This window comes from Triturus cristatus, chromosome 11 (genome assembly GCF_964204655.1).
Source record: "Triturus cristatus chromosome 11, aTriCri1.1, whole genome shotgun sequence".
NCBI lineage: Eukaryota > Metazoa > Chordata > Amphibia > Caudata > Salamandridae > Triturus > Triturus cristatus.
The window spans coordinates 1,182,926,005-1,182,944,772 of NC_140594.1; the positions used below are offsets into that span (position 1 = coordinate 1,182,926,005).

The following is an 18,768-nucleotide window of genomic DNA, read 5'->3' on the forward strand; positions in this document are numbered from 1 at the left end:
TGAGGCTCTGATTGGTGCCAACTGTATCGATGCCATGCTGACCCAGTGGGAGTGTCCGACTGATACCGACTCTCTAGATGCCATGCTGACCCAGTGGGAGTGTCCGACTGGTGCTCACTCTGGCGATGCAGTACTGACCCACAGATTAATTTATAGATGGGATACTGACAAGCTTGAGAGCAAGACTGGTGCAGATTCTATAAATACAGTGCTACCCCCGTGTGAGGGTGAGACTGGTGCGTAATCTATAGATGATATACTGACCCATGTGAGAGTAAAACTGGTGCTTTTTCTCAAGCTGCTAAGCTGACCCCATGAGAGGGTCAGACTTGTGCAGACTATGTAGGTGGGATGTTGATCCCTGCGAGAGCGTGAGACCGGTGCTTAATCTATAGATGGTATACTGACCTGTGTGAGAGTAACTTATTATTATTCTTTTTTTTTATTTGGACTTTTGTAGAGCGCACGGCTACCCCCAGCGGAGGTGTCCCGGCGCTATGTCGGACGACTGATACGGGAGCACAGTGAGTAGTTCTATGGGCAGTTGAAGAGCCAGGTTTATTAGAGCTCGACGGAAAGCAGGTTCTGATTCAGTCCGGCGAGGGAGAGTGGCAAGGCATTCCATAGTTTTGCGGTCCTGACAGCGATAGCTCTGCCTCCTGTCCTCGCCTTGTGAAAGCGGGGAGTGGTGATGAGCCGCAGATGGTTGGAACTCAGGGCCCTGTCATGATGGTAATGGTAACTTACTTATGCCTACTACCCTTCCTGGCATATAGGCCATCAACCAGGAGCAGTCTATGGCAAGGCAGGAAGAGATAAGGCGACAGCAAACAAACCTAGCGGACTCCAGTTCTCACTTGGACTGCTTCCATGAGTTGACCTCCATGGACTATCTTGCGGGTCATTCCATCGTAACAGTTTCTATTAATTGTTACTAGTTTATCTAGCTCACCGTAGTGACGGAGGAGCATCTAAAGGGTCTCTTTGTCCACGCTGTTAAATGCCTTCTCATAGTCGATGAAGTGGACATCAGGTCTGTGCAAGAAGGTCAGTAAACAAAGGGCTCCTCCACACTTCCAAAAATGAGCGTGCATTTATAAAGCTCTGAACAAAGGATTTCATACAGTTGCAGGCAGTTCCCACAGAATAAACTAATCAGAATCAAATAGCCTGAAACAGTTGCAAGAAAAATACATTTCGAAATTCTTTCATTCTACCACATGGAGTTTCTCTCGGCCACCACCTATACTGGAACTAATATTGCTGCATTTAATGTGATTCTGCTAAAACATCTAGGCGGAACCTTGAACATGTTCAGTTCTGCTGAAAATACAATTTAACATTCTTTAGAAGGTCATAGCCTTGCCTATGAAAATACATCGAAACATTATTTTACCGAGACATGACAATACGAATTTGTACAAAATGAAGTAAAGAGGACCAGGACATTAGTGCAAAACATTTAATTAAAATAAAAAATGAACGGTCAGACTAGTGTGGACTCTATTGATGGGACTCTGCTCTGTGCACGAGGAGCATGCTGGGGACTCATTTTATAATGCATAGCCAGCAGCATGCTGCCTGACCCCAGCAGCATGCTGCCTGACCCCGAAGTGAGGCTACATATTTGCATTCCCAGATCAGACTGGCTCATCTACTTTTATCAGGACCAGGGGCCCTTCCAGGGGGTGCTACTTTCCGCCCCGGGTGCTTTGCTGTCTGCACGGTCCCTGGCACCCGTGTGGCCCACCCCTGGCCCCTGCACCCCCGGATTGAAGGCTTAAGGTGGTTTTACCCAATGAGAGCAGGAGGTGAGCACTGTGAGCCTCACTAGGACACTGGAGGCAGTGACAGTTGTAGCCCAGCCTTCCGACGTCACGATCATGTCACCGCCCCTCTGGAGGGAGGGGCTTTTGGTGACAGTTGGCGTGGCCAGCCCCTTGACGTCACGCTCTCACGCCACTCCGCGCTAAGCCCATCCCTGAGTAGGAGGTCCCAGCCCTAAGCCCAGCCTCCGGGGTCGTTTTGTATTCAAGATGAGCCCCGCCCCTTGCCGTACGTCTCCGCTCTAAGCCCCGCTACAGACGCCAATCCACGGTAAGCCCCGCCTCGGGTTGGGTTCCCCACGCTAAGCCCGCCCCTGGGGGGGGGGGTCTAGCGCTCAGCCCCGCCCCTGGGCAGGACGCCCCGCGCTCAGCCACGCCCCCGGTCGGACGTGCCTCTTGAAGCGTGCGCGGAGCCTGCGCTGCTGTGTCGGGCGGAGAAGGAGCTGAGGGCGCAGGTGAGTGTGGGCTCCGTCCGTGACCCCGTGGGCGGTGGTGGGCCCGCGCCGCCCCTCACAGACGGCCGCTCCATGGGTGACCCTCTGACGGGGCAGGGGTCCGCACGAGGGAAGCCTGCACGTGGCCTGTGAGAGCCGGCACATCCGCCCCCCTGCGGGGCCTCCCTCCCCTCCGGCCCACCGAGGGACCCTGGGGTGCAGCGCTCTATCCTCGTAGGGGGTCCAGCCCGCTGCCCTCACAAGCCCCCGTGGGCAGTCCCCACAGGTTGTCACCCGGAGCTCCACGTGCGTTGCACCCGGAAGGACAGCCGGGCCCAGGTCACCTTCAGCCTCTCCGTACCGGGGGAGGGAGGGGCAGGCGGTGGGCGCTGTGCCTGGGGACCGGGCTGGTGGCACGTGGGGTGGCAGAGGAGTGCTCCGAAGGGACCCCGCACTTGCCGGGGGTGGGGTGAATAAGAAGGGCACCTGGAGGTGTCGGGAGTGAGGGCACCTTGAGGGCCGCATGGCGGCAGAGGGTGCCCTGAGTGGGCAACTTGAGGGCCCTCGGGGGCGTGGTTCACGGAGGGCAGTTTGGGCCCTCCATTGTGGGCATCAGAGGGGCACCTAGTGTCATGATGTACGGAGTGTGACTGCAGATGGAGCTCGGGAGCGGTTGGCACTGGTTGGAAGTAACACACTGGCAGAGGGTGGGTAGCATCTCTGGTGGTTGGCATCATGCTTGGGCATGTTTTACTGAAATGGTGAATCAGTGCATCTAGACCCTCGGGGCATGCGACGGAGGGAGCCGGCAGATGGCATAAAACGCTAAGCAACGAGTTGGTGTAAGGTGGGGCTTCTTTGTAATAACTGTAGCCCTTGTAAAGTGCAGTTAATACAATAGGTTTTTTTCCACCAGATTTAGGTATGGCAATCGTGCAATCATTCAAACGCCACACAGCTCTTAAGTATTCCGAAGAAGACAAAATTATTTGCCACAATCATAAAAACGTTATGTCCAGGAAGTGAGCCTGTTTTTTTTTTTTTTCTCTCTATTAATATTTTTTTAAATAAGGCTGGTGTACGTCGCAATGATATTTTAGTTCCGCATTTTTACACGGGTAGCACTACACCATGTAGGTAGGACATGTGATTGGGAGGATGTTGATCCCATTAACTACAATGGGCCGTTCAGTCTGCTTTACCATCTTGGAGACGGACGGATGAAACTGCGGCAAAAAGAACCTTTCCATGGCCTTGGATTATTAGTCTCCGTCCCTGAGTGTGCAGGACAGGTTTGTATCTGTGCCCTCAGAAGATAGCCCCAGTGTGCTCGCCGTGCTGCTGCCCCTGACCTTCATCCTCGTTGGAGGCGCGCCTGCAGTTAATGTTCGCACGTGAAGCCTGGGGCATGCTTGCCTGGCAGCCGAGGGCAGGACGGCGTGTCCTTTGTGTTCAGGATCCCGAGTACTCTCGTTTTAACCCTTGCATATGGATCGCAATTGTAGTTAAGGAAGGACCGAGCAGAGAAGCCTCAAGTGATCGTTTCTAAAACTCTGCAGGCCAAGCTTTTAAAGCTCACTCTAATTACTTGGATGCAAATGGAATAATTTCCCCACACAAGTGCTATTTCAGGTCTGGGTATATGACCGCGCAATTGTGAAACAGTTATTGCTAACAATATCCCTACAGTGAGCCTGGATCGTACCCTCTCAAGCGGGATCTTTCCCCGTCCTGCCGCTTTCAGCTATTGGCTTGAGACGTTGTCGCTCACCTCTGAGCCTGGCTCATTTCAGTGAAGTATTCATCTTTAGTTTCACCTAACCCTATTGGCTGTTACCAGTATATTTACTACCCGTGGGAAAGGTGTTTTATTCCTGTGCTAAGGGATGGTGGCCTTTCATTATGTTGGGTTTAATGCTTTAAACTTTTAACAAAGAGTTGTGTGCAGCAGGTAGAGTGCTGCTTAAGGGCACACAAGCCATACCTTCGTTTGTGCTGCAGTCTCATACTGGTTACGTTTCAGGCTTCACTGAGGCGGGAGTGCTTGATACTCCTTGAATAACGCTTTTCAGGAGTGGTGTCGGGGACATTTGAAATGTTTAATCTTTAGTGAAAGACCCTATTCCTAGGTAGTAAAAGGTACACATGATCGGCCCACTGGACATTTATGTGTAACATAATGTGGTATGTTTGTTTGTGATGACGCTCCTTGGAAATGTTTGACCAGTCGTCAGGGCTTAAGATGCAACGCATATCTACAGGTCTGTGCTCCTCACATCCCACCCTCTTATCGACTAGTGGAGTTGGCATGTTAGGCTGCTGCAGCTAGCCCAGCTGGCTTCTCGAAACCTTTTATCTTTTCTCATTTCCCGGATACTGCTGTACTCCAGTATTGATTTTTCATCTTAGTCTTGAAACTGCTGGGCTATATGGTTGGTTTCGAACAAATTGATGTCCGTGCGCCAAAGTAACAGCACACGCAGGATTCAAGCACAGTATGCAAACAGTAATACCTCGCTGGTGCCTTTCTACGGAATAATAGACTTGGAGTACTGTGTGTGCTTGCTCCCTTAACTTGTGTTATGTGGTTTTCTTGACCCTTACATGAGATCCTGCTTTCTCATACCCTATCCTTTTCCCTCCCTGTCTACTGGTGGTGGAGAACGAAGACTGCCCCATTTGTGGGCACAGACCATCCTCTACTAAAGCATTGAGTAAATGGGTATTCTGTAAGCCGGCGTAGTTCTTTTGATTCCCTTACATAGACCTGCCTCTGAGTGGACTGCACGCTTCGCTCCACTAAATAGTGCTGCAACCACCTTTTTCAGAGAAGGAACCTTTCTGTACTTTGTGCTTGATTGGCTCCAGTGAACCTTCAAGAAAACAGGAGGACTGGTTTCTTCTTTAAACTTCAATGCACACTTTGATGCTGAGGGACAATATTTTGTGAAGGGAGAATATTCCACAAGGAGAAAAAGGGACGCCATGTTGTAGGTCTCAGCTTACGAAGAGAGCGACCCTTGACCTTGTTGGGTAGGTCGCTCCCCCTCCGCACAGCACCGCTTGTGCGTCCTGTCCCTGCCGTTGCTGAGGAAAGTTGAGGCCCTCCTCCACCCGCAGGCTACCACCTGCGCCTCATCCCAGGTGGCCAGTGGTAGTCCTTAGGTCTGCCCTGTGGTCGGTGTCATTCATTGTACTGCCCTTACCGTTTTCTTTTTTGCTGTCTGTGACTGCCATTGTTTATCTTCTCCCCCCCCCATGCCTGTATTTTCTCCTGTACCCTTCTTTACTTCTGTTCCCATTGTCACCCTGTGATTCTGTGACCCCGGTGATTCTCTGCCTGGTTTTCCTTCTGTGCCCTTGCCTTCTGTGCCGTTCACCGCTCCCCTTTAACCACACCACCGAGCTCCACTGGACCGATCACCGGTGCATCCACTTCACCTTCCGGAAACGCACCACCGCACCCAACAGATGCCGTGCCGCTGCTGGAGCAAAGTCACCGAAGACCAGCTTTCCACCACCCTTGCCCGGAGGTCTGACCGACCCCCGACACCGCCGCTCGCAACCTCAGACAGTGGATCAACGACTGCACCAACACCCTCACCCCGCTCAAGAAGCCCTCCAACACCCACACCAGCAAGAAAGCCAGCTGGTTCACCGAAGACCTCCAGGCCTCAGAGTGAAACTGTCAAACTCGAAAAAAAACTGGACCCGTGAACGAACACCAGAAAGCTACACAGCCCACCAGAACGCCACCCGCAGACACCACCACCACCTCATCAGATCAGCCAAAACGACCTCCTTCAAAGACCGCCTAGACAACAACGCACACAACAGCAAAGAGCTCTTCAACATTGTGAAGGTAATCTCCAAACCCAGCTCCAACACCTACATCCCACCTTCACAAGACCTGTGCGACTCGCTGGCCACCTTCTTCCATCGCAAGATCGCAGACATCACGACCGCTTCAACACAGTCACCACCCCGGCAACCACTGAGACCCCCTGCTCCTACGACCACCAACCGCCTGGACCAACATCGACACCATCAAGATCATGAACACCGTCCACTCCGGATCCCTGGAAGACCCCTTCCCACACCACATCTTCAACAGCACCATCGCACCCCATCTCCGGAAAACCATCAACATCTCCTTCGAGACAGCCACCTTCCCGGAGAGCTGGAAGCACGCAGAGATCAACGCCTTACTCAGGAAATCCAAGGTGGACCCCAAGAACGTCGTCCCATCTCCCTGCTCCTGTTCCCGGCGAAGATCATCGAAAAGGCTGCCAACAAACAGACCAGCTTCCTCGAGGTGAACAGCATCCTGGACCCGTCCCAGTCCGGGTTCCGCAGCACCGAAACTGCCCTCATCGCCGCCACCGACTACATCAGGACCTTGCTAGACAATGGAGAAACCACGGCCCTGGACCTGTCAGCCTCTTTCGACACGGTCTGCCACCACAGTCTACGAACACCCCTCTACGATGCCGGAATCCAAGAGAAGGCCCTGGACTGGACCGCCTCCTGCTTCAACACCCTCTGCATGCTTCGCAGGATCTTCAAGTGGATCCCCACCGAAACAAGGACAGTCACCCAGGCCCTCTTCGGCAGTAGACTGGACTACGGAAACGCACTACACAGGAGTCCCGGCCATACTCCTGAAATGGCTTCAACGCATCCAGAATGCCTCCGCACGTCTGATCCTCGACATCCCTCGCCGCAGCCACATCACACCCTACGAGAGACCTGCACTGGCTCCCTGTCAACAAGAGGATAACCTTCAAACTCCTCACCCACGTACAGAAGGCACTCCACAACACCGGACCAGCGCACCTCAGCAGCCGACTCAGCCTCTACACCTCCACCCGCCAGCTCTGCTCAGCAGACCGCGCCCTCGCCACCGTCACCCCCCCCCCCCCTGCATTCGAAGAGTGACCGCCGGCGTTGGGTCATTCTCCCACCTCACCGCCACCTGAGCTAGCACGGAGAGTTGTTAGCCTGGAAAACACCCAGGAAAGAATATAATTTGCATCCACTCCCCCACGTGGTAGGATTGTTCTCGAAAGTGTCTGGGAACAGGGGATCCATTATATTCTTGTGTGGACACTTGCCCCAAACAAAATGGCGATCCAGTGCTGGTGAAGAAGTGTCACTCTAGTTGGTCTTTTACGTAACGAAAACACGCTAAAATAGAATTTGAAGCACAAAACTTAATCTAGTTTATATATTTATGGGGTAATTTAACTGATGGAGACTACCGGTACCAGATTTTCAACTTTTATGATACTATTGTAGATTGTCCAATTCCCTGGCTCCCACCCTTGGCTCTCCGACGCAGATGTTCTGCAGTTTAGAGTACTTGCACTGCCACATCCCATGGTGTCCTTGCTGGTGCGAACAATGTTACGTCTGTGGTCACTGTCCCCTCATCAATCTACGCACACTTGCGGTATACTGTCTGCACCTAACAAGGGGCCTGCCCAGAGTTGTTGGTTTTGTTCTGCACACTAGACATGTTCAGATTCTGAGCGGTTTGATTTCACTTGTGCCATGTGTCTGGACTAGGGGATCCATCTGAACTGTCTGGAGTCGCTTATGCTCTTTCGGGGCCATGGGATGGTATTTATACCGTTTGGAAACGTAAAGATGAAGTCTTGATTTCACACACCACTCTGGGCACTCTTCTTCCCCCATGAAACTCTTTTCACAAATAGGGAATATATTGCAATTTCGGCTGTGTTTTTCTTGTTGGGGCGAAATATACCAGACTACACAGCGATCTGCTTGTGTAAAGAATTCCTGCGGGCATTCTGAAAGCTTCCCTAGGAATGTATTCCGACGTTTGCTTACCATTGCCTTTGTGGTTGGCTACTCGAATGTTCTGGCTTTCTAGTTGCAGGGTTTAGTTTGTTTTGGGCTTTCCAGCATGTGTTCGTCCTTCATGTGAAGCTAAGCTTGTTCTTCCACGACTACTTGCTTTCTGTAAACAGGCCTTTAAACTTAGTTTTAATCCGTTCACGTTTACTGTGCGTTCCAAGATGGGGGTCCCATGTCGGGCTCTGTTTTCTCCGGGAGCTTGGTGTTTTCGTTCCTTTCTCTGAATTTACAATGAGAGGATATATGTAACAATCTTGCTGGTACTGGGAAAGAAGGGTATTGCCCCCCCCCCCCCCCCCCCCAGTAAACAAGTAAATGTAAATGTCTGTAAAACAGTGCAATTATTTCAGAAAATATCAGAATTAGGAAAGCACAAATGAAGCACATTAGTTTTTTTCGTAACTTGGGACTGTGGTGGAAACAAATATTTTAACATTATCAAAATCTGTGCACAAGATGCCATTTCCACACGTCATGTGCCGTATAGTTTCAACAGTAAAACTAAGTGCAATTGTAATCACTAATATTGAAAATGTATAATCTGTAATGGGAGTGTGCAACCACGCCTTGCACTCCACACTACAACGCTCTGTCACACTCTGTGCCACTAACTTTTAGGAAATCAGCCTTCATTCAGTGGAGTAAGGCATCCATCCTCTTCCGTCTGGACATCATGCCCCGTGTCCCAGCCATGTGGTGTTGATCAGCTTACATTTAAAATTGGATCGCCTCTGATCCTGGACACAAGAAGGCAGGAGTTAGACCGAGGCCTCTAAAACCTCGACTGACTGAACTCTTGCAGACTATGAAGCTGCAGGGTGGATTGGAAACGCTCGTATGTTCCTGAAATTCATAGTTTTCAGCTGGATTTTCATGATCTCTGAATGATTACATCATAAGCTATCACTAGGCCTAAAGAGTCTAGCTGCACTGTTGGCAGTGCCCCACAAGCCAAAAGTCTTATGTTTGCCCTGGGCTGGCAGTTACTTTATTCCATGAACCCCTTACCCTGTCTCACCTTGTCAGGCACACAACAGAAAAGATGTGTGTCTCAATGATTAGAGCGGCAGACCCTGATGCAGAGGTCTAGCCCGGGACCAGGGTTCAATTCCCCGCCTCGGCGGGTCTTGGGCTCAAAAATTCCACGGACCTGATAATTCTCGCCTCGGTGCCTATTCCAATCATGGAGTCCCACTCTGCAACTCTGGGCAATAGCTTGCTAAATCTCCACAACGGCCCCCACAATGCTAAGGATGCCTGGCCTCCACCTTGGGGGTGCCCAGGAGTGGACGCCTCACAGGGAAAGCCAGGATGGGATCCACAGCGGTATTCGTACAAGCGCCTTGAGACCCTTGCGGGTGAGTAGTGCGCTATACAAGTATCAAATTTACATTTACATTTGCTTCTGGAAGCAAGGCAGTGGTCTATGCTTTTCTGTACTACAACGTGCCGAAACACACCAACACGTCTGTCGTGGCACAATTGGTGCCCTCTCGAACCCATGCATGACACCCAACACTTCCCTCAAAACTCCCACCATAAACCCGCCTACTAATGGTGCAGCTGAGTAACTTCTTACCCTACTACCCAGAAGGCACTTCGTGTCCTCGACGGGAGCATGACGAGATAAAATGCAGTTTCCGCCCCCCTCCGCGTGGCACTGCTCCTCAGTATTTGGAATAGTTGATGTCTGTGGGACTCCCAGAGGGGTTCTGTGTATAATCTGTTTATTTAGTGGACTGTGGTCGAGCTTCGAGAAACGCCCCATGCTTAACATTAAATCCTGCCCTGGAAGTAGTTTACTTACGTTGCGGGAAATGTAAGTCCGTCGGGTTTCTGTCGGCACGTCTGGTCCTCTGGGTAAAAGCACGGTTAGTGTCTTTGGACGGAGCACATGTGATTGCGTGCTTGTTAAGGATTCAGCACGAAGTACGTTATATGCTGGCTTTGCTGTCACGGGTTTTTGGGAAACTGAAATGGGTAGCTGTGCTTGTTAAAGCAGCGTCCTGAATGTTGGCTTACGTTTTGTAAATGGTTCATTGATAAACTAACGGCACGGTATGTTTGGACCGGATGTTTCAGTACAACAGCGGGTTAGGCATCAGTGCTGAAGGGGGCCCAGTGTGCTTTCATGTGACCAGTCATTCTAGCCCTGTCTGTATCTTGAATCCCCCCTCTGCTGGCCTCCAGTGAGATGAAAGTGGCCTTTAAAACCAGTTACCAGAGGGGTCACATGTTCCATCTGACCAGAAGCCTCCGTTCTGTCAGCCAGGGCTTACTGACTACCGTTTAGGTATGAGAGATGGGGTTTCGGGGTGGGGGTCGATCTTTTAATGTCTTGGCTCCTTCCTTTGGACTTTCTTCCTCGTTGTTAATTTCTGTAATTATATTTTCACAGCATTCTCCATCTGATCGCTTTCATGCCGGGACCTTTGAATGCAAAGGCGGGCAAACTAGGCTGCCATTGTGTAGTGGATTACAAACGGCAGCTGGACCTAGGTGCTGCAGGGTGCCGTCCCCTCCTTTTACTATTGCTGAAAGCGTGCAGTGAACTTTTTTGTGCAGGTTGAAGTTTCCAAGGTGACTGACTCAGGCGCTTTCTGCTTGGAGGGGACCATACTCCTATGCCTTATGGCCATTTCCTCTCCTGCCCAAAGTTCTGAAGTCATTCTAGTGGCCCGGATTAGGCCAGGAGTGTGTGGTGCCTGGAACTTCTGGCCATCAGCATTTTCCCTCCAATCCAGATGCTGGTGTGGGAGGGTCTTCCTTTGCTGCTGCGAGACGAGTCCTGCATCCGGCTTGCACAACTTCTGCCTCCGTGCTTCTAGATTGAATGGTGACTGCTGCCTTGGACCTCCCTCCAGTGATAAAGGATATAACCTAGGCTGCCAGATATCCATCCAAGCCATTACAGTAGGTGCTGGGAGAAGCGTCCACTAATAGTTTGTGCTATCCTTATCCCAACCAGGACTAGCTGTGGCCACTGTTAAAAGGATATTTGTTGGCTTGTCTTAGTTACCAACTCAAGTCGGGTTTGTGATGTGCTTCTTGAAATGGTTAACCCACATGTTTCCACTCAAACCATTTTTGATGCCACAGTGGGACCTTAACCTGGTACTGGCATACTTGATCTGCACACCATTCGAACCAGTGCACAGCTGTCTTGTGGCTTTAGTCAGACCCTGAAAATAGTCTTCTAGTTTAAACAGCAGCCTGTCACGTGAGTGTTCTGGGCATGGTCTGTCAAGCATCCATATACTACCTTTTTTTTCAGGCAAAATGGTGTTGCGGACTAGTGTGGCATGCTTGCCAAAAATTGTGATGCCTTTTCATTTTGGACGTTCCATCACCCTTCTGGCATTCCTTGCTCTATTTCATCCCTTGAAAGGGGAAGACTCCATCATTTGCCCATCTAGCCTTTGAGCTTTTAAATTTATCGCACCAAGTACCCTTGGGTGGACGATAAATTATTTGTGAGGTTTGTAGGAGCAAAGATGAGTAAGGCGGTGCAGTGAAGAACAAATTACATGTGGCTAGTCCTCTGTATAAAAATCTGCTAAGAATCGGCCCTCGGGTGTTCTGGAGGTCCATTCCACCGGGGCAAGGCTGCTCCTACTGCGTAGGTCCATGGATTGCCTGTCTTAGAAATCAGTCCGGCTGCAATGTGTGCATTGGGCCGCACGTTCACTACTGCCTTGCTAGCCAGGTCAGGCAAGTCCACAGATCCACCACCTTGAGAGGTACTGCTTTGATATCTTTTCTTCAGTTGAGGAATCTATGGTTAGAAGTATCAATCGGAGAACAAGTTGCTTACCTTTTTTGAGAACTTTTCTTTCTGGTGGATCCTCTTTTCTAACCTCTCCAACACTTCCATTCTCCTTCAGCGGCATTTATTACTTCCTCTGTTTAAGGGTGCCAATTTAGACCTTTGCACACTGTCTACTCTGATCAGTCAGTGACTGCGTCAGACAGCGCTGAAAGTGTTCTTAAAGAAACTGATGTTTTTGTTCAGTGGTGGTTGTTGTGTGGCTGTTGTCATTCTCAGAACGGGACTGAGTATACATGGTGCCATTCGACGCCATCTACAGCCGTATAGGGAAATAGCTGAAAATAATAATCCAAATCCAGTTCGGTGACTGGAATTTTCATTAGGTGAGGAATCTGCTGTTAGATGGTTAGAGGAGCGCTACCAAAGGTAAATAACTTTTTCTCTTGGGATGTTTCATGTCTCGTGACAGATGAGGCTAAAGCCACCTGCTTCTTATGGACAATTTGACTGTGCGGGAAGACTTACTGGTCAGAAGACTGATGCTGTGTGCATCAAGGCAGGTACTGTACATGGTTTCGGTATGAAGTTCTCTCCTGTAGTACTTTGCTGTAGATGATGATGATCTCCAAGTGAAATGCATTTTAGCAAGGGTGGCTACTGCTTGCTTCACGGCAGTAACCCGACTGATGGTTGAAGGCAGCTGATTGGTAGTCCTGGGGTACAGGCCTTTTACAGCATACCAGGGTCTGCAGGCCATCTAGTGACTCCCGGCGAGATCGGTGTCTGTATGGTATGAGACGTCTAAATGTTGTTCAGCGAGTAGCACGCTACTCTGGAAACCAAAGCGGATTAGAGGTGAGTTAGTATAGGCAAATATGAATCAATTGAGCGGTGGTCTTGCAAGTCTGTTAGCTGGATTGAAAAGGCTAATGGAGGGATAGAGGATGGAAGGGTCTAGAAAGTGTTTATTTGGAGATCATAGTAGTTGGAGGTTTGGGATGGGTAAAAGATGTAGGGGGAAAGAGTCTAAAGTTATTATATATATATATATATATATATATATATATATATATATTTTTTTTTTAACAGTAGGAGCAAAGTAATCTATAGGGGAGCTCTCTGAATGTTGCCTGATGCTGGTGCCGCCGCCAGTAATTTTGGCCATTCCGGTGCAGGAGGTCCATGGGAGATCACCAGACTACTCCTCCCAGCAGCCCATGCAGTGCGCATGCTGCTGACACCGCCACAGAGCGACAGGAGGCATTCAAACCGCTTACAGGGCTCGCGGGACGTGCGTGTGGCGTGTCTGGGCCGTCCCCGGGCCAAGGGCGCGCCTGTCTGCGCCCAGGCAAAGCCTGTACCCGTCAGGAAGACCCTTCAAGAGACCTCGATTGCCTGAGGCCAGGCCAGGCGCTTATAAGAACCATTCAATATCAAGCTTTATGGCACGTTTGTTATTGTGGGCAGCATTTGGTTGGATTCCTCCAGGCTCCCTAGTGCTGCACCGCTTGAGTGATTGGCTGCTGGTATGAACCAGTTACCGCCGTTGTGAAAAAAGCAGCCAGTACTGTTGTTGGCATCAGTGAAGCGCTGCATCATTCCCCGAGAGCTGCGGCCATGGAGAGGAATTTTGAGACTGAGTGTTGCCGTGTTGTTGGGGTCCGCTTGCGAGGCAGCCAGCACTCCAAACTTCCCTACTCGTTGCACGTGTGTGTGTGATGAGTGGGGGGGTATGTGGGCACAAGGAGCATGAACCAGAAGAGATTCTTCTCCTGTCTGTTGTGTTCAGTCTTCCCCCGAGGCCTGCAAGCCTGTGCGTAAGCCACCAGTTCTCTTCGATGCTGTGCCATTGCTGAGGGGCAGGGGACACCCCTTCATTGTGGCCCTACAGCTGCCTGTGCTTTGAGGCAGAGGGTATTCTTATACTAACTTTGCCCAAGCTGGCATCCCAAGCCGACCTGTGGGCAGGAGCTGCGTGGCTGAACAATATCTTTCCAGGGCAGTAATTGGCATCCGAACGCTGAAAGTGAATGATTCGGCCATGTGGGAAACCATTCATTCAAGCATTCCTGTGGGCTTGAACTCGTGCCTGGACTACATCAACATGAAACCATTGCTTGCGCTGTGTGTGTGTGTGAATGCACACGTGCAGCCTCTGGATAAGTGTGTCTACATGCAGTATGGATTCTACTCCGGCACTACCCAACTCTTAACTGAATAACCTAGACTTAGTAAAGTTTTGACATTACATGCGCTATTTAATTGAGTGCTTCTACATTGATTGACCTACTTGTGTCGCTGGATGAGTGCTCGAGTTAGTACCTGGTATGAGTTATGTGGATGGGAGAATTAATTTACTTGGACCGGTGTTCATTTGTCGAACTTGCTGATTGTAACTCGATCGAGTGACTTCGCCTCTGATGTGGGGTCTCGTTCCACCTGAATCTACTGATTCTGCATATGCCAGTTCTCCTGGACTTTTCTTTTAATCTGGTCATTTTCTGGTATCTCTGCGAGGCTTGTCTGAGCTGTCTCTTGGAATGCATACATGGTTGTGGGTCTCATTGGCAAGATGACTTGGTTTATTTTGCCGATGACTATTTTATTCCATTTTGTTTTTTAGGTTGGAAAAGTTGCGGGCGAAGCAGTCATTTGGAAACTATGGACCAGGCTAGGTCAGCGATATCAAACATGGTGAGTCCGCAATCCTTCCACCACGTTATATAATATTTATTTCAAGTTGTACTATACTGATAACTAGTTGTGCTGCTATTGCTTATTCTCCTGAATAATTCTAAAATGGGAGCGAAGAAGGTAGTCAGTTGAGTAGGAAGCATATGCGATGCAGCCTCCATGACCTTCTGCAGCTACATGCTCTTGGTATTTCTGCATCCTTCCAATTAGGCTGCTGATGTGCAAGCATTGAGTTTTTGGACCATGCCCTCTTATTTCTTAAAAATTTTTAATGAGCTCTTGAGTGGGCGTGCCTGAAGTGCAGCAGTTCCATTGTGCTGGGATTATTTTGAGAAACAGCCACACTAGATCAGCCTCCCCTTCAAGCTGTTGGTCTGTTTTTAATACTGTTTGCCAATAAACGTGTAGGAAACCTATGTTCCTTGCCCTTTGCTTGTGCAGCCCTGTGTCTTGGATTTGATTACACACAGATTTTGTGTTGTGCCAAGCATTTGCTTTGGTGTTTGCACTCGAGTCTGTCTTGCAGCAGTGTTTGTGTAAATCTTCTCCAGGTGGGACCATTTCCCCTGTAATTGAGATTTAGAGTGCAGCGGTTTTCTCTGGGTAGCAACAAAATAATCATGCTGTAGGAGTAGTTCTCTCCCCCCTCCCCCCTTACTAATCTACTTAATTGTATTTGGGGTAGATGGTAATGTGTACTGTGAAGCTGGCCTTCCATATTGGAAACTGTTCTTCGGTTTAATTATTCCTTTCTATGTGCCTTAAGATATTTTCTGTGTCTTACTTTGGAACATGCTTGGCTACTGCCAAAGAAGCAGTGGCTATGATTCTTGACTGGAGGAACAGTAATGAGTTAATGCCTTTATTCCCCTCCATTAAGAGGTGTGAAGGGATTGTTTGCATACTTTTGAGGAGATATGACCGCTGTAAGATTTTATGACTTCTTCAGACGGCAGAAGAATAAAGTGGGTGACCCATGTTTACGGGAAAATCTCACTGATGTGGTCCAGATCTTGGAAGGAACTGCGAGAGAGCTGCAGTGGTGGTTGACATTGAAGGCATTTCTTCCCCCTGTCAAGGGGAAGTTAGTGCAGGTGTTCACAGACAACCCACCGCCATGTCATCCTGCAACAAGCAGAGCAGGGCAGGGTGGGGTTATGCCCTGCTGGTCCTTTGTGTAACAGCAGGGCATAGCCCTGGTGGTTGAACTCCTGGCAGGTTCTCTGAACGCCAGGGCGGATGAACTCTGTTGTCGATGCCTAGCGGATCACTAATGGTGTCTCCAGTTGGAGGTGGCGCAAGGTCTCTTTCAGAAGTGGGGAGAACATTGGTTAGATCTGGTTGCCTCCGAAGAGAACTCGCAGTGTCAGCAATACTGTGCGCTGGAGCTTCCAAGGCGGCTATTGCACGGTGATGCCTTTTGTTGCAAGTGGATTTCAGGCCTGCTGTATACCTTTACGCCCGTAACACTTCTGCCCAAGTTTCTGAAGATCAGAAACAACCGGACCCAAGTCTTTCTTGTGCCTCCGGATTGGGCAAGGAGAGTCTGGTATCCAGCGCTCCTGAGAATGAGCATCGATCCTCTGATCAGGCTGCCCCTTCGGGAGGATCTTTTGTCGCAGCAGCATGGGAGGGTTCTCCACCTGAACCTGTCAACTCTGCATTTCCTTGCGTGGAGATTGAGCAACGACAGTTGACAACTTTGACCTTCCTCGCGAAGTATGCAATGTTATTTTGGCGACCAAGCAGCTCTCCACTAAGATGGTATATGCCTGCCTTTGGCAGAAATTTGCATTCTACTGTACAGCAAGGTCTATTAACCCTCTTTCTACTGCTCTTCTTTTTATTTTTACCCTTGCCCAGCAAGGCTCTGTGTTGGGTACTCTCAAGTGTTATCCTTCTGCTCTATCTGCTTTTTTTGCAGCTACCAGACCAGCCCTCTCTCTTTAAGTCTCCAATTTTGAATAGGTTTTTGAAGGGGCTGGCTCACTTGTTTCCACCTACGCCCTTTGTTATACTGCAGTGGGGCCTTAGTTTGATCCTCCCTTTTCTTGTGTATGCTACCTTCGTGCCTCCCAGCTGTCCAGCCCTTCCTGACCCCTACTTAATGGCGGCTGCTATGGGGACAGGCGAGCAAGACCACTGACTCATTGTCTGTGAAATTGCTCTTCCCTCCCTCGCAGCCCCACCATTAAGTAAGGCCTTCCACCGAGCCCCTGCACTCTCAAGTGTTGGTGTTCGAGGCCCTCCTCCATCCGCAGGTTTCACCTGCGCCTCATCCCTGGTGGTCCAGTGGACCTGTCTCCATTCTCTCGCTCCGCTTTTTCACTTGTTTTTTTACCCTCCTCTCAATCTCCCCCTTTCACTCGCCTTCCGTGTCCTCTTTCCTCCACTCTTTCTTGCACTTTTGCTGCCATATTTGCACTTTTCTTTTTGCCTTTTTCAGCCCGCTTTTCCCAGCCGCTGCTGCCCCCGTGGCCCCTCTTCACTTCCCCGAGTACGACCCAGTGCGACCGGCCCAATTCAGCTCCCTTCTGCCCTCCCCGACTCCTACTTAATGGTGGCCGAAGGCAAACCCGTCTGTGTCCGTCCGCAACCCAACTGTGACCAGCGCCAGGAACCCTGGATCTCTGCACCGCCAACACTACGACCCAGCAGCACTTCACGCTCTCAACCCAGGCCGCAACAACCACTGCAAGCTAGCTTCACCAGCTGACTCCCATGGACCTTTCAGCTGTCACCGCTGCATAATATATCCTCCTCAACGTCCGATCCCTCCACAAACACGCCACAAATCTGGGACCTCCTCGACAGCACCACTCCGGATGTAGCATTCTTTACTGAAGCCTGGACCAACACCACTTTGGGACTGGCCATCGCCATTACCCAAGGACACATGATCTCCAGGAAGGACCGCCCCAGCCGCCCGGGAGGAGAAATCTCCATCGTCCACAAATCCACCCTCCGCCTGAGCACACTCTCCCACAAGCCCACAGACCTGATGGAACACTTTCACTTCAAGATACTGGCTAGCCCTACATCCACCCTCCGAGCAACCCTCATCTAACGACCCCGCGGACTTTAGCCAACTCCATCATGGAGATCATCTCCCCGCATGCCATCACGCCCACTAACCACACCCTACTGGGAGACCTGACTTCCACCTCGACAACCAACTGGACCCAAGCACCACATCCCTCCTGGACAACCTTTTTAACATTAGACTCCGCCAGATCGTGACTGAACCCACGCACTCAGCAGGACACACCCTCAACCCACGCCCCCCCCCCCTTAACAACAGGAAACTCCATCACCTTCAGCCACACCGCCGAACCCCCATCGACTGACCATCGATGCGTCCACCTCCCCTTCAGAACACCGACCATCCACAGACACCAGCACCTGCTCCCACAAAGAAACTGGACCAGAATCTCAGACGACCAGCTAACCTCAGCAACTCCACCCCAAGCATTGTGGAAAACGACAACACCAACACCGCAGCCCGAACCCTGCACAGAGGGATCTCCAACAGCGCCAACACCATAGCCCCCCTCAAGAAAAACTCCACCCACGCCAAGAAAGCTAGATGGTTCACCACCGAACTTCGAGAGTCCAGACGCACTTGCCGCCGCCTCAAAGGCCTGGAGGAACACCAAATCCACAGAAGCCCACAACCGCTTCAGAGCTGCCACCAATGCCCACCACCAACTCATCAGAAAAAAGTGATTGAAGATAGAATCTCCACTCATGCACACAACAGCAAAGAACTCTTCAACATAGTTCGCCCAACCCACCAGCGAGTCCGACATCCCTCCCTCCCAAGACCTCTGTGACAAACTCGGCACCTTTTTCCACCACAAAATCTAGAGGATCTACAACCACTTCGACTAAGACAACCAGCACACTGAACCCTCACCAACCACCCCTGACACCCTGAAGCCGGCGATTGACAATTGGACAGCCCTCACCACCGATGACACTGAAGAAACCCTCGGCGGACCCCACCGACCTCAAACTACAGACCCATCTCCCTGCTCCCGTTCCCAGCTAAAGTCATCAAAGCCATCAACATCTAACTCGCCACATTCATCGAGGAGCACAACATCCTCGACTCCTCCCAATCAGACTTCAGAAAAAAACACAGTACGGAAACCGCCCTCCTCGC

General features: G+C 50.5%; 1 protein-coding gene across 1 annotated transcript in view; it reads left to right on the plus strand.

The window, feature by feature from the left end:
* The first annotated feature begins 2,196 nt into the window (after positions 1 to 2,196).
* Positions 2,197 to 18,768, plus strand: part of TFRC (transferrin receptor) — a 454,042-nt gene continuing 437,470 nt past the window's right edge. Inside the window, exons 1-2 of the mRNA XM_085635983.1 lie at positions 2,197 to 2,281; positions 14,533 to 14,603. Of these exons, the coding sequence (XP_085492109.1) occupies positions 14,571 to 14,603 (33 nt within the window). The 5' untranslated portion in view covers positions 2,197 to 2,281; positions 14,533 to 14,570. The remainder of the gene's footprint in view (positions 2,282 to 14,532; positions 14,604 to 18,768) is intronic.